The following is a 27,090-nucleotide window of genomic DNA, read 5'->3' on the forward strand; positions in this document are numbered from 1 at the left end:
TACTTCTCCAACTACCCCTGTCATGTGCTAATTGTGGCCATGTTTACCCCGACAAACTTCTTAATCTCATCCGCCCACCTAACTATCTCCCGGCCCCTGCTACGCTTCCCTTCTCTTGGATTCCAATGGCGGACAGGCCGCCATTGGAATCCGTCACGGCGTGTCATTCGGCAAATAACTCGGATCGGCAGCAGCACGCGCATGCATATGACAGAACGAAGTCGCCATGTCTTCAGAAACCGTTATCTGTCGGCCGGCGCTCGTGAAGTGCCACGTGCGTCAAGTGTAGACGGGTTTTATAATTAAGTGATCGTAAGTTACACCTTCAGGTCGTTCTACGTTGTACGGACAGAGAAATATAAGACATTCTATTAGTACCATGCTATAGAAAATACGCATCGAAAAAAGAAATATTGATATTTCAGAAGAAAGGTAGGTGGATGGCGGAACCTAGAAAACAAACAGCTGAATGCATATCACGAGCGCAGAAAAAAAAAAACAAGGTAGTAAGCAAAGTATCAGTAGCAAAAGGCAGTAAACTCAGCAGAAAATAAAGTATCAGTACAAGAAAAGTAAGGAATCTTAGTAAACGAAATCTGACTCGTTTGCCGGATAGGTTTCAAAGATGCAAAAGATGTTATTTTCGAAATATTGTATTGAGAGTTGTAGGCTAAATTAGGTTAACTGTGCTGTACTCCCTTCATTGCTGGCAGATATTTACCGAAAAGAAATTTTCGCCCTGCTAGTAAACTGCGTTTTATAGAGTGTACTCGCTTCTTCAGTTGCACGTGGTATGCGTAAGCAGCGGAATTTTTCAACAGTCGTTACAGTGTGGACATGACGTTCACATGTCGTTAATGAGGAGCGCTGCAGATTACAGTCGGCACGCGTATCTTGAAGTCTGCCGTGATTTCGGCATTGTGTGTAAGCTCCCTGCGACTTATCGCACACAAGTGCGACGAATTCTTCAACGGGCCCGTAGGACGCACTCTTTTGGCTAATAATGCTTACTGTTCTCGCAGTTCAGCTTACGTTAATACGTCAGCAGTAGGAGTGTCAAAGTGAAAAAAGAAAAGTGTGAGTAAAGTGTCGGTAGCCGGTCACGTGGTATAGCAACTGACGGTGGGCTGCTCCTGACCAACGCCCGTTCACTTCGCTCCTCGTAGAGGCAGGACGTGTCGAGTGAGCTCCCGAACAAAACTTTGCTACGTGGTGAACACGGTTTAAGTGATGGATCCGGGACCGCAAAGAGGTGTGACGTAATGCTAGCGCATTTCTTTCGCATTTACCACTAAATCGCCACTGAATCCCCCCCCTGTATCGCATAAACAGGGCAGCTTTTTATTGGACGGTATTTTCTACTACACCCACATAAGTTTTTATTCACAAGGGCTTGCGGCTCGTTTTTGCGAATGATAACTTCTGCTTCTCCTCTTAGCTTTTGCGCTCTGCGTTATCCTGGTCGCTGGGTTTTCTGCCGCGCGACCACGAGTGCGGTAAAGCCTACCTTGTACTTCCTACCACAAAAAGGAGCGGTGATCGTTTTGTTTGCGGAGTTAGATCTGATCGCTTTTCGTTATATACATTAATTTAGCACTCATCGTAGTTGCGAACTGGTCAGATCACCGGATCGCAAAAGCTGGCGGAAGGCCTCGTTGCGTGCGACGGCTTGGCAACAAACACGGATTCCGGGATTGACAACGAGGTCGCCCCTCTCTGAGGACACGAAACAGCGCCTCACAGTTCTCCATTTCGCCACACGAGGGCTGCTGGGAGCCAGAGCCTGCCTGTGCCGACCGCCGTCGTCTGCTCGCGGCGCATCACCTGATGGTCATGACGTCATAACCGCTCGTCTGCTCTTGTGGCGCTCGTCGTCTGCTCGAGCGGTTGCCCGCGCAGTGGTCCCGTAGCAGTCGCCGTGCAGGCCGTGCGTCCCGTCCCGGCGCGGATCTTGGGATTTCTTTTGTCGTCGCAGCTGCGTTGTTGCGCAGCGTACGAGCGGCGTTGCGTTGCCGTGTGTGTATGTGCTCCTCCTACCCCCGCGGTGCTGCTCTTCGTTGTGGTGCGGGTGATTGTTGCCGCGTCGTCGACATGCGTCTCACCGGCGCGCGAGGCAGATAGGCGCACTCCACTGCCCCCGCGACCGCATGATGCCACTACGTGTCAGCGGCCTTCTGCGATCTCCCCCCAAGTGCCTCGCGCTTCGACGCTGGCGGTCGGCGCGTCATGTCCTAACCGTGACTGCTGCTACCTCGACCGCGGCTACGTAGACAGCGCTGCGGCCCAGCATGTAGGCGTCAAGACGCAGCGGATTTTTCGTCGCCTCATGTGTGCGGTGGCCCGAGCCAAGTACCGCGGGATGTTCATGCTCAACTTTGTCTGGTGAGTCGACGCTTTTGTATTTTGGCGACTGTGGGTCACCAGCACATCGCTGTGGGTAAAGTTGGTCGCGTGTCGATGCCCCAATTGTGCTATCCCGCTGCAGCTGCGATTAGCATATGCTTGCGTCGTGCGCGTGACAGAATCTTAGCCGCTCCCGCTGCGTCATCTTTTCGAGCGTGGCCGATTACAACCGCGCCGAGACGCCAGCTGCGTCGTCGGTTTGCGATCTTCAAAATGTCGCGTTATGCCACGCGTCATCGTCGTTAAGTGCCGCAAGTGGTGCTCCACAACTGTCTATATAGAGGTTGCATTTGTGCGCGATCTGTGTTAGAAGAGCATGTGTCTGAATCTCCCACGCGGGATTTGCATCGACTGTCAACGCCGGCGTCGGACCAACGTGTGTCAAACGTTACTGCCAAGAAGGTCGCGTTTGTTCTGCATGTTGACGTGCTGTATTCGTCGCTCAAAGAAGACGTCGTTGAGGTATTTCTGTGGCTGACAAAACCGTTCTAATCAGGTTTGCACGTCACCTGTATGCGTGCCCCACACTGACCTTGCGTCTTTTGTTGGAACACCTATCTCCACCCTTGCCCTCCTGCTATCTTTCGTATGCCTGTGAACTGCACTTGCCCCGCCTTTAGGTAGCATATACGAGGGCGAATAGGAAAGTTTTTGCCCCCGATTTTTTTTATTAGCCAAAATAAGGTACATGCAGGTAATTAGAAATATAAGCTACTATTTTACGTACCTTGCACTATTTTCACACAGAGTCGCCGCACCGGTTCAGACATTCGTCCCATTGCAGCACTGAATTTGTCCTATCGCAGTGGTTAGTCAGCGACGTACGCTGCCTCCCTGAACGCTCATTGCCATGCAAGTCTTGGCGGCCTTTGGGAACTCGTAACACCACCGCTCACACTTTCTCAAAGCGAGAAACTTTTCTACATACGTCAGCTGCATCTCCCTGTGGATTTCTATGGGTGTTCGTCCCTTGCACCATAGAAAACGAATTACACTTAGCTGCGCGTACTCCGTGGACGTGTGAAGTACAACCGCCGTCCATCTTCCAACAAGTGACAGTAGCGCCGTGCCGCGGAGCTATTGGCAGATAAGACCGGGCCGGTCGAAGAAAGGACCGTCGCTGGGTACGGTTATGTTGACTTCGCATTTACAGCCCTAATTTGCCTAAAAGAAAATAAGGGCAACGACTTTCTGATTCGCCCTCGTATAATGCACTTCACGCACACCACGCGGAAATGTAGTCGCCGAGCAAAATTCACTTCCGTGATTCAGCTGATCCCTAGCTTAGACAAAAGTGGTGCGTTATCGGTAGTCATCTATCAAGGAAGACTCCTCCGTATCTAGTAGAGTTTGTTGTAATCATTGCTAGATTGTCAATTCTACATTTATTTTGTGCTCCGGAGTCGCAGAGCTACAGAAATTTGGCAGATGATGGAAGTCGCAGCACTAGCAGACGAGCTCTTCGAGCTAGTTTTGCGCGTCGTCTGCCTCGCAGAACCCCTCTCGCTCCTTCCTTCACCTTGTTTACTGCTTCTTTGGTGCTGTTGTACTTCCCATACGGTCGGCGTACAGTCCTTGCTATGCGGGTCGCGTTGTCATCAGATTCTCGAAGGTCGAGTCATAGTTTAGTATGACTGATCCGTGTGTCCCACATCCAGCGTGATTCGCACCCAGCCCTCGTCATCTGCTTGTTGTCGGTCTGCTGCTACTGTGCCCAGACCCTCCGCGGTCACAGGGTCGCTCGCTTCAATTCGCTCGAGAAGGGGTGGTTGCATGGGTTGGGGCACGCCGACACCGCCATCAAGGACGTGAGAGCGTGTGTGTGTGTGTCATGATCGAACTGTTTGCAGGCGAATTGGAACATCGGCTCGCGTCGTTGCTAGGAGACCTGACCTCGTTCCTCTCTTGCTGCACGGCGCCGCATTTTCTCTTCGTGGCACCGCGGTCGGTCGCGGCGTCGGGTGTGTGTGTGTGTGTGTATTGTGCCAGCGCGAATCTGCGTGAGCGCCAGCTGCGCTATAACTTTCTGCCGCGCGAGAGTCGTGACGGTGCGGCGGCAAGGTTTTTTTTTTTTTCTTTTCTGTAATGTTGCTGGAGCCGCCGTCGCCCCGCCACGTCCAGAAACAGTCGGAGGATGTTTCCCTCTCCATTTTTTTTTGCTTTATTCTTTCTTATTGTGTTGCTCAAGTCTTGCGAAACGCCGTAACCGGCTGTCTCGAGAGCCGTGTTCTGCCGTGTTACACGTTCTTCTTCGGCCGTTTTGAACCCCCCCCCCCTTCTCGTGGAAGATGCTCGCCGTTACGCATTTGTGATGCGGGCGCCAGCGGGTTCGTCCCCTTTTCCTAGGAATACGTCGAGTGCGAGGTAGACGGCCGCACTTCCCGCCTGCTTCGTCTCACCGAAGTTTGTTGTATAGCACATTTACGTATTTCTAAGAAGATAACCCGACCAATTAGGCTTATCAGCAAGTGCACTTAAGCCATCTTCTTTCTTTGATTCTCCCCCCTTCTTGGAATAGGCGGCACCTTTGAATAGGCGTGCTCGTGTGTCTCCGTTCTGCGCCAACGCTAACTGGGTGAAATCTATCGCGGTCGTGCCGTAGTGCTTAATAATATGTCTTATTATTTGTATGTCCGTGTGTCGTTGTAGCCGTGGTATAGTCAAAGGAAATCACCTGCGGGGTCATTGCCGTGGAAGCGCAAATCTCTGCTGTGTGAAAGGGGGAGGCCGTTCTGGCGGTTAATTGGCCCGATGGACCTGAATGCGCGCGTAAAGTCGGTGGGAGATGTTTCTCTTAGGACGCGCGTCTCTGTTTGCAAGGTTCTGATGGCGTGTCGCATTTTTCCCCCTCCCCCCCCCCCCCAGACGCGCTTTGCAATTTGCATTGTAATCGTAAAATGTCGCCGGTCGCGGTCATTCATTTTCAGTCTCCATCGCATTATTTCGATTGCGTGCATGGAGACATTGCAGTTGAGTCACTTGTACGTGATGCCGATCCTGATGAGTCACTCCCACGAGAATGAGAATAGCGATCGATACGTCTGCGTTCCGCGACTGCGTCCTCCAGATGTTGCTTTTCTAAACGCGTGGTGGTAGGGGAGGACACGCCGCCTTCCTTCTTAACTCCGAAGCGTGCAGTCTCCTACCGACTCGCCCCTTATCAATTTGTAATGAAACTATTGCATCATCGCTGGAAACCTTGGGGGATGTCGATTCCATTTGTCGTCCCAGAATTTCTTAGGACTGACCCAAGCGTGCGCTATTTTCAGCCACTTTAAAAGTACGCCGTGTTTCGGACAGTCATGTCTTTTTTTTTTCTTTTTCTTTAAATGTGGCTTTGAATCGTCTCTTGGCGACATAGCATGTCACCCGTAGGAATTAAGAAAGGCAGCACGACTAGAATGGTATCAGGTTGCAGTATTGGGCTTTGCCAAGAAAACCAGATCTAACTTAATGGCCCACTGACAAGTTCTTCGGTGTGTCTTCGGAACTAGTGACAAATGCAGGCGCGCGTTGTCTTCCTCGGGGAAAACTGGGGGCGTAGCATTGAGCTCAGCCAAAAGACCCTTGAGGAATTTCACCGGGGCCACTTACCGGCTGTTTGCGTTACCAAAAATGTCGCTAAAAAACAGCCGCCAAGACTCTCCGAAAGGGCGAAATTGTCCTATGGTGTCTAAAAACTTGCTAAGTTTAGTTACTTTCTCGCTATAGGTAGCCAGCATTTTCGGGCACTTCGGCACGACATGTCGAAGAAGTCACATGTTTCGGCGTCTGTTCGTTCGTGCTACACGAATCATTCTATGCTCGAAGTGGTTACCAGCTAGGTCCGTATTATTTTTCGCTGGGTGTCTGCAGCTTATTCCGCGGTCAACCGCTTTGATTCTGAAACGCGGCAATCGTTCATGTTTTTTTTTTTCCTTACTGAGTGATGTTCTGCCAATAAGCCTTGTAGCCTTATTTTGGGAATCTCGGAAGAAATATGCGCGCATCCTCTTGCACGAGGTTGCGCGTGCCTTCTGCAGTTTCAGGCCCTTAACTAAGAAAGTGATGGAAGACTGGGAGAAATTTTCTTTCTGTACCGGCTGTGGCTTCTTTGGTTAGGATGATTGATTTCTATTGGCATTGATTCCCCTCGAAACGAGGCACCGACAGAGAGTCAGCTATAACCTGCCTGCACTAATCTGGTATTATGTACGCATATTGCAGTCTAGCATTTTGCCCTATATCTCTTTGATCTTTTCTGTCTCCATTAAAACGTCTGTCTGTATATTGTAAGCCGTGCATGTAAACGGCTCCAGTCCTATCTTCCCTGCTTTTCCTTTAACAGTACTCTAAACGCCGCTTGCTGGTCTCGACCGCTGACCAGTTACATGCATCCATCTGTTTCGAACCCAGCTCGGCGCTTCTGGAAGGTAGACGCAAAACCTTACGGGTGTATACGCCGGGGGGGGGGGGGAGGGGGTGAACGATGTACACCAGGCGACCACTCTCGGCCAGTGCCACATATAAGTGGCCTATACCGACGCTGCCGGCTTATCTGGGGCAACCTTCGGCTCCTTCTCCGCTCCCGTCAAATCTCGGGCAGCAGCAACGGACGAGTAGACAATAATAATAACCTATCCGAGCTGGGGGCCCGCGGGCTGGACACGCCCACGTACACGTCGAAGGGGGAGGGTGCACAATTTGCATTTCGCAGCGGGCACAGGCACTCCCCTGCTGCTGGCGCTGCTGCTGCTGCTGCTGCGAAGGGGCGCATGCGCGGCGGCGTTCGATCATCATTCTTGAGTGCAACGGGATAATCGAACGGAGTCTGGTTAACGGGACACAGGCAGAAGAAGAACGACTGTTGTATCTAGCGGCGCAATCTGCTCGCATATATATATATATGCAGGCGACTGTCATTTGTTGCCGATATTGTCGCGTCCTCCGCTCGTCCCCCCCCCCCCCCCCCGTTTTATTTATCTGTTTCTTCTATAGCAGAGGGGAGGGACTTTCTCGTTCCGAACCTGCTCCATTGAAATGGAAGGGAATGCGGGTTAACAGAAGCCGGAACTCGTCCTTGCTCGCTTGATTTATATATATATATATATATATATATATATATATATATATATATATATATATATATATATATATATATATATATATATATAGTCCTCGTTCCCTCGCGCTCGCGGTTTTGCTTTCTCCTAAATTCGGCGACTGCATGCAGGATGGAATGGAGGGAGGGAGGGGGGGGGGCGGTGCCCGTTCGGCCACAGTTCCGCCGATGCGGGACCGACTGCAACCGCGCACACTACTACGCGGGGCTCTCCTGCGGCCGCTGTTCGTTTGTTTTCTTTATTCGCACTGTTATTTTAGTGTTTTAATTAGCGTTATTACGGCTGGGGCGCAGCACTAGCGTCCGCCCGTTGTAAAGGGTGACGTCTCATGAACAACAGCAGCAACGGCGTCATCTACGACGCACGTGTTTCTCGGGTTTCGGCCCGCGGTCCCAGACAACCTCGTCGAAAGGGTGAGGTTCGAAGTGACAGGCAGGAATCCGCCTTTCTTCTTCTTCTTCTTCCTCTTTTTCTTCTTCTTCTTCTTCTTCTTCTTCTTCTTATTATTATTATTATTATTATTATTATTATATATTTCACAACATGGCAGTTCGTGTGTGGATGTACAGTAGTACCAACGCCCCGGGCCCCCGCCTAATAATATCGGGAGTGGTGGCTGTCGGCGCCTTTTCTTCCCCAAAGACGGACGCGCGTCTCTGCGCCCGCGGCCCACTTCGGAATCGATTAACCCAGGAGGAGACCAACGAACATCGATTCTGCTGCGGCGCGCGCTCGTTTTGTTCTTTCCTTCTTCTTTTTTTTTTTTTTTTTTTTTTTTTTTTTTTTTTTTTTTTTTGTGCCGGTTGCTTTCTCCGTGTGAGGCCCCTGTTGGGCCTCGCTCTTTCGGCGTAGTGGGTTTCTCGGTATATGTTATTGTTCGCCCCGTTTGACGAGCGTAGTATTGACGGTGCCCGTGGTGGATATACGCGTAGATACGTCGCAGGCTTCGTATAGACGGCGAGAGTATCGATTTGCGAGGGGAATTAAAGGCGCGGTGTGAAGACCGAGACACAATGGGGCACCGGTCCGCGATGTCTGTGGGCCGTCAGGAGCGTTGCGTCGCGAACTTTTTTTTTTTTTTTGGCATTGATGGAATGCCTTAAGGTCGTGCGCCGTACGGTGCTACAGACAGCTGGGAGCCAAATGAGAGAAGCACGGGTGCCGCTGACTCGGGGCTAGGTTTTCTTTCTTCGTATTTTTTCGGCGCGTGATACCTTCTAGGGCATTGTTGCCGCCATGTATTCAGCAAGGAACGTTTACGTGTACTACATTGCGTATGCGCTACATCCGCGCAGTTGAGTTTTAGCGATGCGTCCTTGCACGGTTCTTGGTTGAGGTATTCGCAGCGGTTCCGCAGACATCCGCGCAAGTGGTATTCTTCATGTCCATCCACCGGCCAACTACCTCGCGGTAGCGATTTTATGCTGCTCCAGTTGTGCTGCTTGCCCCCGCGGTTGATTCGAACCTACATATACGCCACCAGGTGTATCACTTGCCACGTTCTATCTCTGTCGACCCATCTCTCGAGCCGAGGCCTTCCCGTGTCAGCAGCGGATGCACCTACCTTCTGACGCAGCCCTGACGAGAGCATGGCGCACGCTGCGTTTCAAACGCAACTTGCGTTCGCGCATGCGCGTCGCGAAAGTGCTGTTCTTCCAGTCACGACGCAACCGCGTGCGCGGCGCCGTGTCCCCGGTCATTGTTCACAGCCCGCCGCATCTCGCCTCGCGACCACTGCTCTCCAGGCGTCGTCGGGCCTGCGAGGCTGACCCGACGCGGCGGCGGCGGCCCGACATCGTGTGAGAGTGCGCCGTGGGTGCGGCAGGTCGGGGCGCGGACGTGCCCCCCCCCCCCCCCCTCTCGCTGCCGTCGCACCGTCACGGCGGCAAGCGCGCATGCAAATGTGCCCCGTCGACCCAGCTGCGCAGCCAAGTGCGCCCGGCAGCTGCCCCGAGGGTGGCTTGCTGCTGCTGCTGCGAGATGGTGGTGTGCACGAAGAAGCCCATGCCGTCTTCCCGCGTATACCGTCGTCCCATATGGGCGGCAGCTCGCTCGCGTTGGAGCGCGGGCTTGCTTGGGCGCGCACGCACCCTCGAGCCTGGGTCGTCCCCGCCAGCCTTCTTCCCGGACTTCGGCCTCGAATTGATTGCGCCCCGTTCGACCTCTCTCTCTCTCCATCCCGGGTCCGCGCGACTCCTCGACGGCTGTGCTGACACAGATGCACGCTGACCTGGTGATGTGCTGCACGTGGCGTCGCGGTGTGTGGAGCGGCGCGACGAGTACGTCCCGCCGTCCGCTGCGGCGCTTGGCGAGGCTGGATCACTCGACCGTGCCACCACTGCGGGTGTGGATAAGGAGAAGAGAGAGTGTGCGCACGCCGCGTGTCTGCTTTCTCGGTGTCGCCTTGCGCCCATCGAACGTTCGAAACGTTTTAAACGTGTGTCACGCGAGTAGCCAGTGGGGGTGACAAGGTGAATCTCGCATGTCGCGAGATCGAACGGAACTTTGTGGAGTCACGTGCCAGAATATAGGCGATGCAGGTCCGACTGGGTATTTTATCGCGCGCTATAGCCGATCTGACTGTTTCCATGTGCACAGCGAGTACATACTTCTCACTGACAGTGGACGGGACATGGAAGAGCGTACAGCACTGTTCTTACGCACGTGCAAATGAGTCGACGCAGCGTCGCGCACGGCTTTTCGAGAGCTCTGTCGGGAGTCGGCATTTCGTGCGCGACACCTTTGCTCTTCTAAAAGCGCCCGCTGTTAAGAAGCGCCAGCGCCTGGGCAACATCTGTGCGTGTACCTTTATCCTATGTGTGCACGCTGCTAGTGAGGTGGTTGTTTCGTTGAAATACAGTTGCCGTGGTTATGTCCGGGGATGTTGGCCGCGTTGCCGGCTGTTCTTCCTTGCAGATAGGAATTGGGGTGGGGGGTGGGGGTGGGGGTGCTGGAGCTCGTCTCCGTCGGGCCTGGCGAGAGTCCCCTTGTCGGAACGTTGGCCCCATACAGGCCGAGGCATCATGTGTTCTTCCATTGTTGTTCAATCCCAAGTAACCATCTTTCTGTGACCCCTTTGTCTCGCTCGTGTACTTCGCACCGTCTCGTTTGCGACGACCTTCCGCGGTGTCTATGCGCGCGCGCTGTATACACTGTTTGGGATCCCACCGATGGCATCGGTTGTTGGGAACTCGGCGCTGACGCCCGTGGTTGTACCTGGGTCGCAAGCCCCAAGGGTAGCGTTGGCCTGGCGGCCTGGGGTACAACTGGAAGCATCCGAAGGTCCCGGCAAAGCATGAGTCGACTGGTAACAACAAAACAACTTGTTTATTTTAACATCGCAAAGAGTTGGCGGTCAGGTTGACCGAAGTAGAGAGACGGGAGAGCATTTTACTCAACAGAAGAAATCGGAGCCCTCCTTTTGGCGTCCGGGGGCAGCTGTTTTTATACTCTCGCAGTTGAGGGCAAGAAGGAACCCCTCAATAGACGAGCACGTGATTGTACAATGGGCTAATGTGACGCACACTGCCGCCGGTCGGGCACAAAGACTGGAAGGAGAGGGTGGCCCCCTGCTGTCGCATCGCCTGGTTCGGGCACAATGACTGGAAGGAGAGGGTGACCCCTGCTGTCGCATCGCCTGGTTCGGGCACAATGGCACATACACTCACACACGCACATGAAGACACGTGGCATCGGAACATGCCTGGAAACGCCTGGAAACGCCTGGCGGGGAGCGTTGCGGCGACGCCGAACGGGCCAAAATGTCTGCCGCCCCGCCGCAGTCGCGCCGGCAAAACCGCGTGTCGCAGGCGAAACGCAACAACACGCACCGAGTGATGGGATCGCACGTTGCCTCCATTGTTCGTTCGTCGGCTCTGCGGCGAAAGCTATCGTAGTGCTTTCAGTTTGATTGCGACCACCAGCCTCGACTACTTTCACGTGCAGGAGAAATGGGTACAGGCGAAAGCCGGGTAAGGGAGCGGAATAATAATAATAATAATAATAATAATAATAATAGTAAAGATACGCGGGTGATGAACCCTACCCCCTATACTGCTGAAAGATCCAATGCGTGGCGCAAGCGACAGCTCGCGCTTTTCGGCAAACAAGCAAGCGCGCTCGCCTAACTGCGCTCCTATAGCTACGAGCGCAGTTAGTCGGGGCAAGCGCAGGCGGGTATCGAAGGGGCGAATGGCTCTTTAACACGGCACGCTTTGTACCATAGTGTGTGTATATATATATAGCGTGCGCAAAGTTGCACGGAGTGCCCGGCGAGTTGGCGGGACTGTGCACCCGCAACACGAGGCGCTGCGCGCGTGTGACGTTCGCGCGCGCGCGAGGTGCGTGATTTGCGATGGGGCGACGACGCGTTGCGCGCGAGAAATGCCCCCCTGTGCGCTCGCTTGACCACGACGCGCGCCCTTTCGCCCGCTTGCTTATCTTTGCTCTTCCCGCGGCTTCGACGTGGCGGCGCGCTGAATTGCGCTTTTCTCTCGCCCCGCTGCATGCTCCGGTGCGGAGGCCGCACTACGGGCCTCCTCCGCGCCGGCGATGAGCGATTGCGGCTTTCGTTTTCCGCCCGTCGATTGTCTTCTTCCTTTCTCCGGGACGCCGGCTCGCAGCTTTTTTCTTACTCTCGGCGCCTTTGTAGGTATCTTGCCGCAAACGCTGCCCGCGGTCGTGCGGTGCCGTGGCCGCACTTGTTGTAGCGTTTTATCGTTTTACGGTCTTTTATTGCGGCTGTCGCACGGCGCTGTGTCTTCCGGTGAGCCCTTGTCCGGAGCCGAGGCAGTCGACGCTTGGGGGTTCAGCCCCAGTTGCGCCTCGTCCGACTGCATGGGCGGCTGGTTTATAGCCTGGCTGAGTAAAAGACTCTCCAACGAGGCTGCAATCGGGGGAAATAGATTGGGCCATATGCGCCTTGTCGCGACGCTTTCAATTTCTGCCGTGCATCGGCCGCTCGGGTAACTAGCGCAGAACAAAGATACCGGTCGAAATTCGCATGACGGGTGGCGGCAAACGTTCACAACGAGATGAAGCGAGTTCACGTTAAAATTAAAGACGCGTTTCCCATCTGGGTCTCCTCTCCTTGCTAATGCCGCAGCGTGTGCGACTTCGTCGCCGTAACAAAGCTACCATGAAGCTACAGCTTTGTGATGAGATCGCACCGTGTACATGTTCGCATCGTCTAAGGCTGTGCAGTCCGTTGCCCACACCGTCGCGTCGTTGTCGGGTGCGTTCTTTTTTTTTTTTTTTTTCCCGGCGCAAGTGGTGATTTGGATGCACCGCCGGGTCACCTTGCGTGGGCCCATGTTATGACAAGCTTCCTAGAATGCACGTCGTTGGCACGTTTCACCTGTTCGCTCTTAAGACGCCAGCATTTCGCCGCGTTCCACCGCGCTTCTCCCGTTATCTTCAGGTCGCATTCAGTTCTCGAGTGCATTGACAATGCGGCTTTCGCTGCTGCACTGAGGCGTTCCGCTGGGCGTTGCTTCGAGCACGAATTTGTGAAAGCACCTTCTTCTGCCATCAGTAGCGAATATAGACTTCACACCTCACTTGCCTCGATGGAAACTTCATAGTTTCGTTACAAGGACAGGTGTACCACCGCACTTGCGTCTGCGGTTCCAGTAAACTCGCCCAGCGGACTCTACACGCAGCAGGTCTGCGTGTCTTCGTCGCTTTGTGGCGAGCTTTCTTTGTCGCTGTCTTTGTCGGTGACCTCAGCGTTGCGTACGAGACAGGGATAAAAAACTCTGTTAGAGTTGGCAGGTGCGACGCGCGGTCTTTCTTTCCCCTGCAGCCTGTGTAGATGGCACCGTCCGTGTATATCGTCGTCGCCTAATTTGTTATACCCTCGGGATCGCGGCCAAGATGCGGCGGGCACTCTCCGTTGCCATCCGCCGGTCGAGCCGAACAGTCTCTGCTCCCCCCCCCCCCCCTTAGTATTTTCGTCGTATCGTCGCTTTCCGTTGTGTGCTTGTATACGAACAATGCTCGCGTATGTGTCGTATAATAGATCGGAGAGACAAAAGCCTTGAGGAGAGCGATCGCGTCGATTATGCCGCCGGGTATATATATATATATATATATAGGCGGATGGGCGAGGCCAAAGGAAACGGAACGCACGCCTATCTGATGTGTCTCGGAAGGGAGAGAAAGTATTGCGAATAAGTAAACGGCGCATCAGAACCGTCGGTACGAGAGGAGCCGAAGGTCGGTGGATGCCGAGGTGGGTGGGGGGTCGTGGTGGTAGCGCGCGCCCGCGTCGCGACGGTGTCCTAATCTACCGCGCTCGCATGGAAAGGGGGGACGGAGGGAGGGTGTTCCTTTCTTTATATAGCATATCGGCCCGCGCGGGCCCGTTATTCCGGAGTCGACGGCGACGTACGCGGCGCCTCGTCGCTGCGCGTTTTATATCTTGGCAGCCCCCGTCTGTCGCGAGGCTGGCGGGCGTCCTTCGGCCAGCTGGCTCCCCCTCTCCCGCCGGCATATCGCGCGACGACAACCTGTCGCCGTCCGTCAGGACTGACGGCGGCGCTTTCCAAACGCGTGCTTGTATTTTTAACCGCGTCACTCGGAATCTGCCCCGGTGGGCTGTGTGCGTGTGTTGGTTGGGGTGGGGAACGCGGTTAACGCCAGCGTCGTATGCGGCTGTGTTTGCAAGGCGTACACACGACGACAAAGCACGCGCAGGTATCTCGAGCTCGTCGTCTGTCGTGCGAAGCTGTCGACTGCGACCGACGAAGCTTTGCGTGTGGCGAACTTGGCCGTGTGGCGATCGTGTGCTGAGAGAAGAGCAGTGCCTTTGGCTACTTTTAGATTGTCATCTTTCTTTCTTTTTGGGCTGCTTAACCGTGTCGCTGTGTACGAGCTTGTCAACGTCGACACTTCCTCGAGGTGAGGGGTGCGCGCAAGTTATATACATGGTGGTCAGTGAAGTGGTCGGAACCTCTTCCTCGTCCGTGATTGCGAACGAGGAAGTTCTGAATAAGCCCCGATTCTTTTCAGGTACACAGATACTACGCATACGGATGACAACCGGGTTCAATCGTTTTACAGACGCCCTCTGCGAGAGCGCGAAAGTGGTTGGTAACACAAACGGGAAATACGATTGTTATGTTCATCGTGCAAGGCGGCCGAACGCACACTGTGCAGCTGATGAGCCATTTCCGAAGGCCTCCACAGGAATAATTGCATATTGTAAACAGTTCACGAGGGGGACGGTGATTCACACCGTGTGGCAGGCGTTGACGTAGGCTCTGTCGCACAGTTGCTTGTCAGGAAGTGCATGGCGAGAGGTCTCCGGCGTGAGACGACTGCGTGCATTACCAGTAATTGTGGCTTCGGCCGTCGCAATTGTTTGGAAGGAAGTGGCTGGACCGGAATCTTTAGCCTATAGGACGCGCTAGGTCGGGGTAACTGCTCAGTGCCTGTAGGTCGTCGGACCCCGACCTCCACTGACGAGCTGCGTCAGTGTCGTGCACCTGTACGTGTACTCCGCATCTCGCAATCGCTTTGCAGTGCAACGCAGGTCGCGTGAGTCAATCGGCGGTGCATGGCGATGTCAGTCCGCGACGTATATCAATCCGCACTTGTGCCAAGCCACTATCATTTTAACACGCACGCACGCACGCAAACAAATAACGTGTTACAAAATCAGTCGTTGAGGACGTTAAAAAAATAAAAATTTATGTAGCGCTTGACTATATTCAGTGTATATATGTATGTATATTGTCCGTATCTGCAATGTAACCGACACCGAAGCACGGAATTATACTTTTGCGCAACAAGTGGTGCGCGTGTGGCGTAGCCTCAGCCAGCGCCGTAGCTTTTGCTGTACTGCAAGCCCACTTCAAAGATGGTAGTGTCCAGAGCAGTGACGTCACGCTTTGTATTTGCGCGCAGTATATATCCCATTCGCGTCTCTCTCTCTCTCTCTCTCTCTCTCTCTCTCTCTCTCGTCGCTGCGTCGCTTGCACCCAAGTCGGCCCGTGCCGCGTGACGTCGCTGTTCCGATCCTTACATTGCTCGGCCCGCGCGAGGCAAGTGTAGGTCACCGACCGCAGCGGTCGTGTGATACCGTTGTTGCGCCGAGCGCCACCTGGCGCGGTGGACGAGCGTGAACCGCGCCCAGCCGGTTGGCGCCTCGACTTTCGGCTCGCGCACGCCGGCCGACATCGGCCAAAGCGGACGGGCTCGGCCACGGCGGGCTGGGCTCTATGGGGAGAGGCGTTTCTTTCTCGCATGTGGTGTCGGTAGATTAGGGGCAAGGCGAAGAGAGAGGTAGAGGGGGGGTTGCCGTAGCGCTAATGCCGCTGACGCGGGGCCGTCGGAGATGCCGATCCGATCGCGCCGCGCTGCTCAGCGCACACTTTGTTTTTTCCTTTGCTCTTGTCCTGCTGCGATGCGGTTGTTTTTCCCCCACTTGACGCGACCGCGTCTACCGGCGCTTATCTGTTGCGTGCACTGCCTACGCGTGGGGACTGTGCTGCTGCGTGCCGGCGATCGAGATGGGCGCCCTTGGCATTTAGCGCGGTGCGCGCGTTTCCCGTTGCGTCCCAGCAGTACCCTTTGTGGGCGCCGCCGCTCATTGTGCTGCTTCGAGAGACCCGCACTACTTGGGTGCAGCGTGGCAGACGCGGTACGGCGTTCTCTGGTGGCGGCACACGCAGGGCGCGCGAAAAAGTACGCATGGTCCGCGACATTCGGTCGGGGCTGGAAGCCTCGCGCACCGAACGTGCTTTCTCGTTGCTTTGCGCAGTTCGTATTTCTTTTGTGGGCGATACAATTTTCCTGGCCCCGTGGCTGTGTATCTCACGGCTATAAAGCCGCTACCGGTGCACGGAATATTGTTTTGGCACATGCACGCAGTAAGTATAATTTAACTGAATGTTCCCTCCGTGTTGCGTTTAAGGATGACATATGCGCCGTGCCGTCGCGTTGTGTACTTGTTTCTTATCGTTTGTTCTGACCTGCTCACGTGTTCCTTGGTCCTGTTGCCTGTTACGCTTGTTTGTACACACATTCACGTGTTTCGCTAAGCATGCAGCTTCGTCGAGGTCATCGAGGAGGGAGGGTCAGTGCAGCTGCTTAATGTGCAGCTTGCTTTCTTTACCTCGCCTTCCTGTGCGCCGTTCAGACTTGTGAAAAATAGAATCGAGGCCGAAAGTCAAAAGCTGCGAGATCTCCACTTCATAAGAACTGTCTCGACGGGGCAACGCTTGTATCTACTCTCACCAACAAGGATGCATCGATCGTTGCAGCGTGATGTAGGATACGTGGGATAACCGGCGCTCTTGTCGAACGAACCGTTGGAGCAGCATTAAGCTGAGGGGTATACCGTACGTGCCAGGTCTTTCTCTTCCTTTGTTAGGGGGCTTTCCCGCTTCGGTGGCCGCTTTACACGGCGGCCGCCACCTTCGATTGCACGCCGTGGAGCGTGTCCGCGAATGCCTGCTTCCGCGGGCCACCGTTGCGCGAAACTGTGCGACCGCAACTGGTGTGTGTCCGTGTTGGGGGGAAAAGAAAAAAACGACCGAGTACCCTCTTCTTGCCGAGCACGCACACGTTAGGGGCGATCCTTGCGGGGATCGCAGTACGCCACGAAAAGCGCTTACGGGAAACTGGTCACGCGGCAAACTCGGCGAGCTTGTGTTCTGTTAAGACCTGCCGCGTTTAATTTACCGCAACGCTGTCTATCGACTGTGGGCAGTCCAGCGCTACGTTAGTCGAGTAGCGCTGGTCCAGCGGGCCGACGACGCCGTCAGAGCCGGAAGGACTCGTGGCAGACACCCAGGCAGGGTGAAACTCACCGTATTAACTTGCGGGACTGAAATAAAGCTGTCACCACCACTGTGTAAATCTCGGGAATGTTGCTACCCACCGAGACCTTGAATTCGTGGCTACGTGCCTGGACCTCTAGGGAATTCGCCGCTCGCTCTCTCTCTCTCTCTCTCAAATCGCGGGAACTTCTGGGGCCGACTGTCCTCCTGAAAACTCACCTATACGTTGCGTCTTGGACGATCGGCGGTCGCCCCGAAGCCTCGTACAGGCGTCGGCGCCGGCTGCACGCATCTCGCCTCGTTCGCGGGTCGCTCTCGGTCGTGGAGTCCGGGAGGGGCCACTCCCTCCTGGCTCGCTCTTGTGCGCGATGCCGACGCGATACGGCGAGCTCTGAGGTTCCTGATTTTTCGTTTGAGGCCGAGGAGGAGGGTCGTGCGGATGGGTGAGCGACCGTAATGAATGGCGCCGTTGCCGCCTCGAAGGACGTCCAGGAGAGACCCGACGTGGACGCGCGGCGCCCTTTGTTGTGTTCCTTGATGCCCGTCCTCGTTTTGCAAGGACAGGCGGCGCCTCTTCTTGTCTGCCCCGCCGTCGTCCTGACAGGTCCTCCCTCGGGGACGTCGCTGCCGGACTCTGAGACATCCCCCCCCCCCCCTCCACTTCTCTGCTTCTCTTCCGCAGGGAATGGCGGTCATACCCGTCGTCACCGCGTGACGTGATCTCCCGTCACCGTGCCCGCGCGCTGGATTAGCCAGCCGGCCAACAGCTGCTACTGGTGCAGCTGCGTGCATTTTATTTGTATCACCCGAGGCGTGCTCGGAGGAAGCGGGGCGTCGTGAAGCCGTGTAACTGTATTTACTCTGTCTGATCGTATACCTCGTTTAGAAATCGCGTGCTACACCTGTAACGGGCTGTCGCCCCATTTTTTTTTTCTTTTTGTTTTTTTGTTCTGTCAAGCGCATATGTGCGAGCTGGGCTTCATCATGCGGCATCGTTAACTGTTTGTGTCGGCCGTCTCGGTGCGAACTGTCGACAGCAAGACGGCCGTCGCGTTGGATTCGCCTGCAGGCTACGATATATGCACAGTCGAGGTGCTTAAGGCCGCCTGTGCTGTGTGTTGCGGCATTCAGACCGCAAGCGGTGCTAGCTATACCACGCGCGCTCGGCGGCTAATTGTCAAATCTCACCGATCGTTTTCTTTTTTTCTTTTTTGGTTCTCCGCAGTGCCTGCATGCATTTGGAGCCGCCCTTTGCGCGGGTTTCTGCGAAGTGTCTGCGCATGCATGTCCAGGCTAGTAGTAGAGATCTCTAGTATACGAAGACGCTCGTGTCGCAAACTACCGTGTCAGTGTATATATGCATCCCTTCTTCCTGTCCTCATCATCGTCTTTCATCAGTCTTTTCTGCCGTTTTTCTCCATTGGCAGAGTAGCAGGCCGGATCATGCTAGCTCAGACCGACCTCCCTGCCTTTCTAATAAATTCTCTCTCTCTCTCCTGCTGTTGCGCTTAAATAAGCTCAGAGTCGCGGAGGAATCGCGCGAGTTTGCCGATTTCTTCTTTCGTTCGACTACGCCAGCAGTCGGACGCTCATCGCTCTGTTGAAGACCGCCGCGCATAAGGCGCTATCACGGTCACATGTCGCCTTGCAACACGGCTGCACTTTTATTCGGTGGAAAAAGCCAGTGCGCGCTCTTGCCACACGAGAGCGAGAGGCCGTGTGTGTGCACACTGTTTGAATAAGAAATACCGAGAACGTACGAAGTTAAAAAAGAAAACGAAAAAAAAAAGAAACTTGAAAGCATAGTTGGCAGCAGATCCGCCGGCGACCTCCGAAGGAGATGACCACAGCTTATCGTAGTCCTGAGTTTTTCTCTCTCTCTCTGCACTTTTGCATCTAGACTTGGGGGGAGTTTCAGAAGCTATGTAGGCGGGCGTTTTCTCGCTGCAAGTGTCGCGCGCGCGCGCTTTGGCGGCGAATGTCGTCATTCCTGCCACGTGCTCCAAAGTGTGATCGCGGGGCAAGAGGAGGCGAGTTTCGCCGAGCGTGAGCGGCATAATATTGCGGCGTATGCGTGTAAAACCGCGGCCTCCAAATACACCGAATGGTGTATGCTCTGCATATACCGACGCTTATCCGAGAAGTAAAAAAAAATAGAAAAAGAAAACGCGCTCTTGACGACGGGGCATTGGCTTGCTTGTACGGCTGCACGGCCGATGTAGGTACATCGTTGTCCGCTTGGTGGCGGAGATACAGTGGCTGCTTGCACAAAGGGGGGTGCGGGGGGGAAGAAATGTCGCGTTTGTCATCGCTCCGTGATATGTGTACATATATGCGTTGAGGTCAAACAACGCATTTAGCTGCGGACCGTGTTTGTTTTTGTTTGTTCTTATACAGTAGCACCGAACATCGTCTCACGCCGGCCAATCGGCATTCCGTCGCGCGAACAATAAGCGGACAAGAAGAAATTCGAATATGCGCTTCAGAGGTAAAGGGAAGAAGCAGACAGGCAAGAAAGTTAGCGGCGATTGCTCCACTGTGCGGGGCGGTAAACCAGAAGGGCACGTGGTTGATAGACGTCCGTGCCGTTCTCCTTTCTTTCACTCCCTCTGTGTCTCAATTATTCATCATCATCATCATCAGCCTAGTTACGCCCACTGCAGGGCAAAGGCCTCTCCCATACTTCTCCAACTACCCCGGTCATGTACTAATTGTGGCCATGTTGTCCCTGCAAACGTCTTAATGTCATCCGCCCACCTAACTTTCTGCCGCCCTCTGCTACGCATCCCTTCCCTTGGAATCCAGTCCGTAACCCTTAGTGACCATCGGTTATCTTCCCTCCTCATTACATGTCCGGCCCATGCCCATTTCTTTTTCTTGATTTCAACTAAGATGTCGTTTACCCGCGTTTGTTGCCTCACCCAATCTGCTCTTTTCTTATCCCTTAACGTCCCTACTGTACCCTAAAGCTCCCTACGGCGCTGCTTCAGTATATGCGTAGTGCAGATGTAGAAGCGATGAAGACATCAAGCGCGGGAGGGTGCGTCGAGTGCGTTAAGTTAGGTTAAGCGCCACCGCGTGCGGCATTGTCGTGTTATATAACAGCGTTTTTTTTTTTTTTTTGCGAGATAGCGGTCATCACGCACGGAAACTATTATAAGTTCTGCGCACTTTCCTATGGGAACGGGCGAGTTTTGGTGTACAGAGCTGCGTAGCTGCGCTGACATTTTCAGCCGCGCCCGCGACGCTCGAGGGCTCTGCCACATACAAAGGAAGTGGTTTGTCCGCCTCCTCGGGAGGCCTCTCTCGTACATACATGCTAATTGTTGAGCAAACCTTTCCCCACTGCGCATTTAGGGGGGCGTTACTGCGGCGCCGCAACCAATTTTGAAATCAACGGGTATATATACGCTCGGGGAGTTGGCGCGTTATATAGCTTTGCGTGGTGGAGGGGTATGGTCGATGCGGCTTCTTCCGTGACCGCATAACGCGTGCGCAACTATCGAGCTCTCTATAGCGCGGTCGGTTTCGCACTGGGGGGCGGTGTTCCTTTGGAGCTGGAGTGCGGTGCGGGGAAGCCAAGGTTAAGTTGACAATTAGGAGGAATAGAAAAGGTCTATTATAAGGACGCGTCGGACGAGGCACCGTCTCAAATGGCCGTCTCTCCCGACACTTTGAGCGCCTCTGCGATGAGGGCCGCAGTTCCGCGAGACAACGTGGGTAGCCCTCGCTGTGCGGTTAATTGATCGGAGCGTGTTACTGACCGGCGGACCGGTTCGGTTATGGTTATGGGCTCGTGTGTATGCGGAGTGCAGCACGTTGTCGTACGATTACGAAACGCACGATATACGTGCTGTCCGGTTCACATACCGAATGTCTTGCGAGTTTTATGCGCGCGCGTTGCCTGTGAGCGGCGAGGTGTTGCATCAGCCGGTGATTTCCTCCGCGGTCGCGCCTTTGTGAGAGGCGGTGGGACGGTCGCGGACCGGCCGTTTCCTTCCTCGAGCGAAGGGGAAATGGTTAGTCGTCTCTGTATACTAGTTATTCGGGTACGCGGGAGGCTTTTATTACGTGACTCACGCTCTTCTGACTCACACACACATCCGCGTGCGCCCAGTCGACTGATGGAAGGCGGTCATTTGCTAAAAGGGCAGTCTTGGGAGCCCTCTGGGTGTGTGGCTGTGATTGACGCTTGGCGTATCGTCGCGCGCTGGCGTATATTATTTTCAACGTATTTTTCTTTTTCTCGGTTCCTTTGTGAGCGCTGTCAGCATCACTCCGTGGCGTCGTGGCTGTATCGACGGAGCTGTCTCTCCATTCACGCCCGTTTTGCGGCGAAAGGTTTTTCAAAAGCGCACTTTTGGCGCCGCGTTGTGCGCAGCATTCGAAGGTGATTCAGTTGAGTGCCGTGTGTGTGTGTGTGCGTGTGCGTGTGTGTGTGTGCGCGCGCGCTCGCGCAGTGGGCGCAGTGGGCGCCTTTGACTTTGCTGGTCGATTGCGCAGCATCGCTTCATCGAATTGCTTTGTTTGCACTGTGTACAGCGGTTGAGGCGGGGCATTACTGAGACTCCGTCTGTCCGCCGGGAACTTCAACCGGTGCGTAGGCGTGCCACTTGCCAACTATACGTTGGAGACAGCGCCCGTCGATGCGACAGCGTTTCGAAAGGGTCTCCGCTAAGATTTGGAAGCCGCGAAGGCATTGTGCGGCAACAGCGTGCAAACATGTGGCCTGTCAGTGTGCCTGTTGGCGCCTTGCGCAATGCCTGTGACGCGGGCGGGAGCAGCGCCAGCGCTGATCTCGACATCCCGTGACGCCGTGTTCAGCCGCATAGCGTTGGGAACGTGTCTCTCTCTCTCTCTCCTCTCTGTGTAACATGTGCGTGCTCGTCAAGGAGAAAAAAATGTCACAGTTTCGCCATAAGGGCGAACCAATGAATGGGATAGCAGCATGTAGGAATATTACACCTAGTGTAAGACTGGTAGCTGTATATAGTGGCAGTTTGGAATTGAAGTAAACGTAAACTGGGGGGGGGGGTGGGTGGGGGGGGGACTACATAAAAACCAGCCGTTGTGCTAGGGGTCATCTCTCTGAATCCTGCCATCGCACAGTTTCCTTTATGTTTATTAATTAAAACCAACGTCTTTCTTACCGAGTTTGCCACTGCTTTTCCGTATCGGGTATGTTTCAAAGCTCATTCTTGTACCGATCCCGGAGATAGCGCACAGCCGCGCCAATAAAGTTACATAATTTTCGGTTTGAGCTCTGTTATTGTTTCGTACTTCTAATATTTAAGTCTGGATGGATTTAATATAAACGGCATGCAACTGTCGGTGTTTTGTTTCATGGCATTTCTTTGTGGGCTGCCGTTCTCAAAACTCTCGGGAATAATTTTGTCAAGAATGTTAGACCTGGTGTGAGCAACTTTAGTGACAGAATGGTATGGCAATATACCCCCGTACATAACGCATGTCATATATCATTCCGTGGTATATAACATACAGATACCTAAGTATATACGGAACCTCACGGCGACGACGACGGCGAAAATTCGCCTGCAGTGTCGATGCAATTCCTGTCGCAGTAATAGTAAATACAAAAAGCCTGTTTGTTAACGATTATGCCCCTGCTTTACAGCTTACAGTAGAATATGTTTGGTCACTGCAATGAAAGCATCGTGTCTTCTCCGGTTAAATTCTGCGCCGGAAGATGGCGCCACCAACGCGACTGCTCACATCTGCGTCTTATGTGACCCGGCATCCAGGGGATGGTTTACGGACCATATATCTCTCGCTGGGAGGGGGAGGCGGCTCCCATCGCGCGCGCGAACCCCGCGCTTCTCGCATTGTTTTTTTCTCGCTGAGTGGCGGCTAAAAGGAATCGGGGGGAGGAGAGATAGGGGGCTCGCCTGTGGCAGGCGCAGAGCTCGGGCGAAGTGTGTATGTGTGTGTGTGTGTGTAGTTCCAGCCGGAGCCCGTGCCCCGGCACTGCTTTCTTTGTTTCGGGGTCGGTCTGTGGTCGGCTCGTTGTGTGCGCCCCGGACAATGGGCTTCGAGAGAGACGGTAGACGCGACGACCTGCAGGGCTGTTGCGGGCGGGATAACGTGTGTGTTCGGTTCGCCGGCGAGGCGAAACAAAGGGCGGCGAAAGCCTGCGCCTGTACAGAGCGTGCGACCGGCCAGACAACAGCGCGAGCTGTGAGCGGACGGCGCGGAAGGATACACGCGTGTGCGGAGCAGTGCAAGGTTCGTGCCGCGCACCTCTTTTCGCTGGTAGCGACGAGACAAAAGCGAGGAAAGAGAATCGCGTGCGGTATTTTCGTGCATGCGGCCGCAGGTGTGTACGGTATGGCCTGGTTGGCCGTTTGAAAGGATGGCTCTGTGTAGAAGGCGGCCCACCCGTGCATTGTACGCGCTGCATGAAAGCCCCCCCTCCCTTTATGCGGATCAATTCGTCTATATAGTTTTGAATGCCTGGGTCTGTTGCCGGGCCCTCCCCTGCAGTCCACTTTTATTGATCGTTTAGCTGCCATGCGCGGGAATGACGCGTGTGTGGTATGCTCGGATTTTATCCGATTCGCGTATGTTAATCCAATTTCTTCCAGTTCAGCGAACGTCGTCGCATATGCGCGCGCTTCCGTTTATTTTGACACCGAGACCTCGCTGGTTAGCGCAGCAGGTTAGGTTCGCGATCTGTCTGTTTTCTATGCATCCCGTTGGTTATAACGCGCCTATAGCTGTTCGCGGCAGCCGTGGAAGGCGATTAATCTTCCTTCGCATGGACAATATATTCTAACCTTTCTACAAAGTGACGTTTCCTGATCACCTTCTTAGTTTTGTCGCTTTTGTTCTTTTGATGTATTGCGCCGGAATTTTGGTCTTGAGTTCTGCTGACTTCGAGTTTAACTTTGAATGTTTCAGAGCTCGGTTCGGTCTTTTTTTTTTTTTCGTCTTGATTGGTTTTGGTTAGTGTTTGAATCGTTAGAATTTTGATCCCCCTCATTTTTTTTTAATGTAAGCCTCTGCTCCGAATTTTGGTCCTTTCTCCCTTCCCCCAGGCTCTGCTCTGGGTCGTTAGGGTAAATTAGCAGCACTCGTTAAAATGATGTGAGCGTCTAAGGTGATTCTATAAAATTCTGCGACAGCCTAAGATGGAAGTGACTAGCGCAAGAGTGGACACGGGACACTAAAAAGGCGACAAAGACAAGCGCTTGTCTTTGTCGCCTTTTTAGTGTCCCGTGTCCACTCTTGCGCTAGTCACTGGAGCATGGAATACCAACTAGCCCAGTCTCATACCCTACTACAGCCTAAAAATTCGCTATAAAATCTCTACCCGCGGAAATCCCGTGCGGCCTGTGTGTCCTTCCGCACATCAAAACATGCTTCTCGACCGACGCCGATATTAAAAGAATTTCACACCTCCCCGGCGACGTCAGGGAAATGAGTGAACGCAATTGGACGACGCATATATATAAGAATACGCTTTCCAGAGGGACAGGCGCTGAGAGATATTGAGAAAAAGTAAGAGATGAACAGCAGAGCGGTTAATCAGAGCAACCGCCAGAATGGCTACCCTGCACCGGGAGGAGAGAGTAGAAAATATGTGTGTGTGTGTGTGTGTGTGTGTGTGTGTGTGTGTGTGTGTGTGTGTGTGAGAGAGAGAGAGAGAGACGAGCAGAAACAAACCGTGTACGCTAGAGAGTGGTATATGGAGCGACGTTCTTGTTCTGTCGTGAAGGCCCGTAGACCGCAGGAATCTTAGTAACGCGAATAAGGCCTTCAGCGCGGGTGTTCCTTGCGAGCACTGCTTTCGGTAAAAGGCACTGTTCTTCTCCGAATATGTCGCGCGTGGCCCTTCTCAAAGCACGAGGAGACTATAGGCGGCGTGTATGTCCAGACGCGTTCCCTCGTTGTCGACTTGGGTGCTTGTGTCGCGAAAAGCGGACGCGTCGTCGCGTCGCGTCGTTCACGCGCATGGAGCGAGTCGTCCTTGCACGAAGAAATGGACGCGACGGCGGCGACGCGTTCCAGGAGGACAAGACAGTGTGTTGAGGACACAGTCGCGGCCGGCACTTGTCTCTCACGCCTCCGAGAACGGATAGTGTATATCGCCTTTCCGAGGAAAAGGCCGTTCGGCGGCCGGCTTCGCTGCCAGTCCCGCTGCTCTTGCTTCAGAAACTCGAAGCCGTGCGCTCGGTGTCGCGCCACTTGGCCGTTCTCGCCTTTCTCGTGCGTTTTCTTTTCTTTTTTTTTTCTCTCCTTGTGTTGAACTTGTTCTTGTTGGGGGAATACGTTGAGCCATGAGCGGCGAGGTTGCGTTGAACTTGAACAAATGTTTTATTTGTGAACGACCACACACTTTGAAAAAGAAACGCACGAACAAGAAAGAAAGAAAGCATACATCGGAGCCAAATTAACCTCAATTTTTTTCTGTCATTCTCTGTTTTTCTCCCGCCGTTCGCGCCTATGCCCATAGCTCTTTACTGGTATGCGGTAGTGACGTCGTGCTGATGTTTGCTCTCAGCGCTTGTTTGTTTGACGTATATATACAATAGCAGTGTCGTGTACGAAGATGTTGACACGCGATATCATTGGTTGCGGGGTCTCCATCCTTGAACGCTGTAAGCGACGAGCTGGTGACTTACCGTATACAGAGAGGGAACAAACTAACAGCAACAAACAAGGGTAAAATAAATTCACCGACGATTACGATGCTCCCAAATGCGAAATTTGAGCGCAGATCTATACGTGGTTTCATTTCGCGACATATTGAGGCGAAGAATTTGAGAGAGGCATGTGGCAGAGTCGGCGATCGTCGAAAATCGCATATGCGACTCAAGCGCATCGGCTTTTATACACGACTCGTCGAAGGTTCCAGTGTGTAATCGCTGGTGCCGCGTGGATTCCAGAAAGCACTACACGATTTGCGTCGCACATACAATTAAATCACAGAACAAACGAAAACCATGGCAATCGAAGCGAGCCCTAACTAGACCAAACCAAGCTAATCAAACAAGCGCGAGCGAGACCAGACGATAGTACGAAACGAGCGGTCCGGCTGAGAACAGTTACGAATACGCATCTACCGGTTGGGCGGGTCCGCATGACACCAGTTTCCCGTGCGCACGTCACTGAAGGGGCCGCTCTCATTGGTTTCTGCCGTTCGCGGCTCGCGCCTTTCATATACCGCTCCGCGTTCGCTCTTTCATCTTTCGCTGTGCTCGTTCGCTCGGTTACGCCGCCGCCGCCGCTCGCCGTAGAAACGGGTGCTGCGCTCTGAAACCCTTCTTACGGACATTGTATTTTCCGTAGATCACATTTAAGGTAGCGAGCGACGAAGCAACGGCACCCCTACGCTCTCTCCATTCAGCGCGTTATTTTCACGTCGAAGCGTTTCCATTTCATAGGAATAACCGTCGCTCCCATCGAGGGTTGCTTTGGACGTTACGTCACGCAGAAATGTGAGCTTAATCAATACAGACCCTGTAAAAACGACGTCATTCGCGGACAGGACCGCACTCTCGGAAGCAGACAGCTTGGCAGAAGTTGCGCGCCTGATAATCCCTTTGGCGGACGTTTCGGAGATGGTATATAGTTCAGTTCAAGGTAGCTAGAATTTATTGGCCGTTTTCGCGGCGATCCCCTGGGTGCAGCCATGTTTGATCACGTGGTGACACATCCATTGCTTGCCTCAACTGCCTCCGCTTTTACAGTGGTTGTGTATGACGCCGGTGCGGCTTAGCAAACCTCTGTTTAGGGAGATATCGTAGAGACGGTGACTGGGTGGACGACACGAAGCTTTG

At 53.9% G+C, this 27,090-nt stretch overlaps 1 protein-coding gene across 2 annotated transcripts in view; it reads left to right on the top strand.

The window, feature by feature from the left end:
* Positions 1-27,090, top strand: part of Mob2 (MOB kinase activator 2) — a 156,047-nt gene that overhangs the window by 34,453 nt on the left and 94,504 nt on the right. Inside the window, exon 1 of one of the 2 annotated variants that reach the window (XM_075690433.1) lies at positions 1,839-2,382. The exons of the other annotated variant lie outside the window; for it this stretch is intronic. Coding sequence (XP_075546548.1) covers positions 2,327-2,382 — 56 coding nt within the window. The 5' untranslated portion in view covers positions 1,839-2,326. Of the gene's footprint in view, positions 1-1,838; positions 2,383-27,090 lie in introns of those variants that run through there. 2 annotated transcript variants of the gene reach the window in all.

This window comes from Dermacentor variabilis, chromosome 4 (genome assembly GCF_050947875.1).
Source record: "Dermacentor variabilis isolate Ectoservices chromosome 4, ASM5094787v1, whole genome shotgun sequence".
NCBI classification, from domain to species: domain Eukaryota; kingdom Metazoa; phylum Arthropoda; class Arachnida; order Ixodida; family Ixodidae; genus Dermacentor; species Dermacentor variabilis.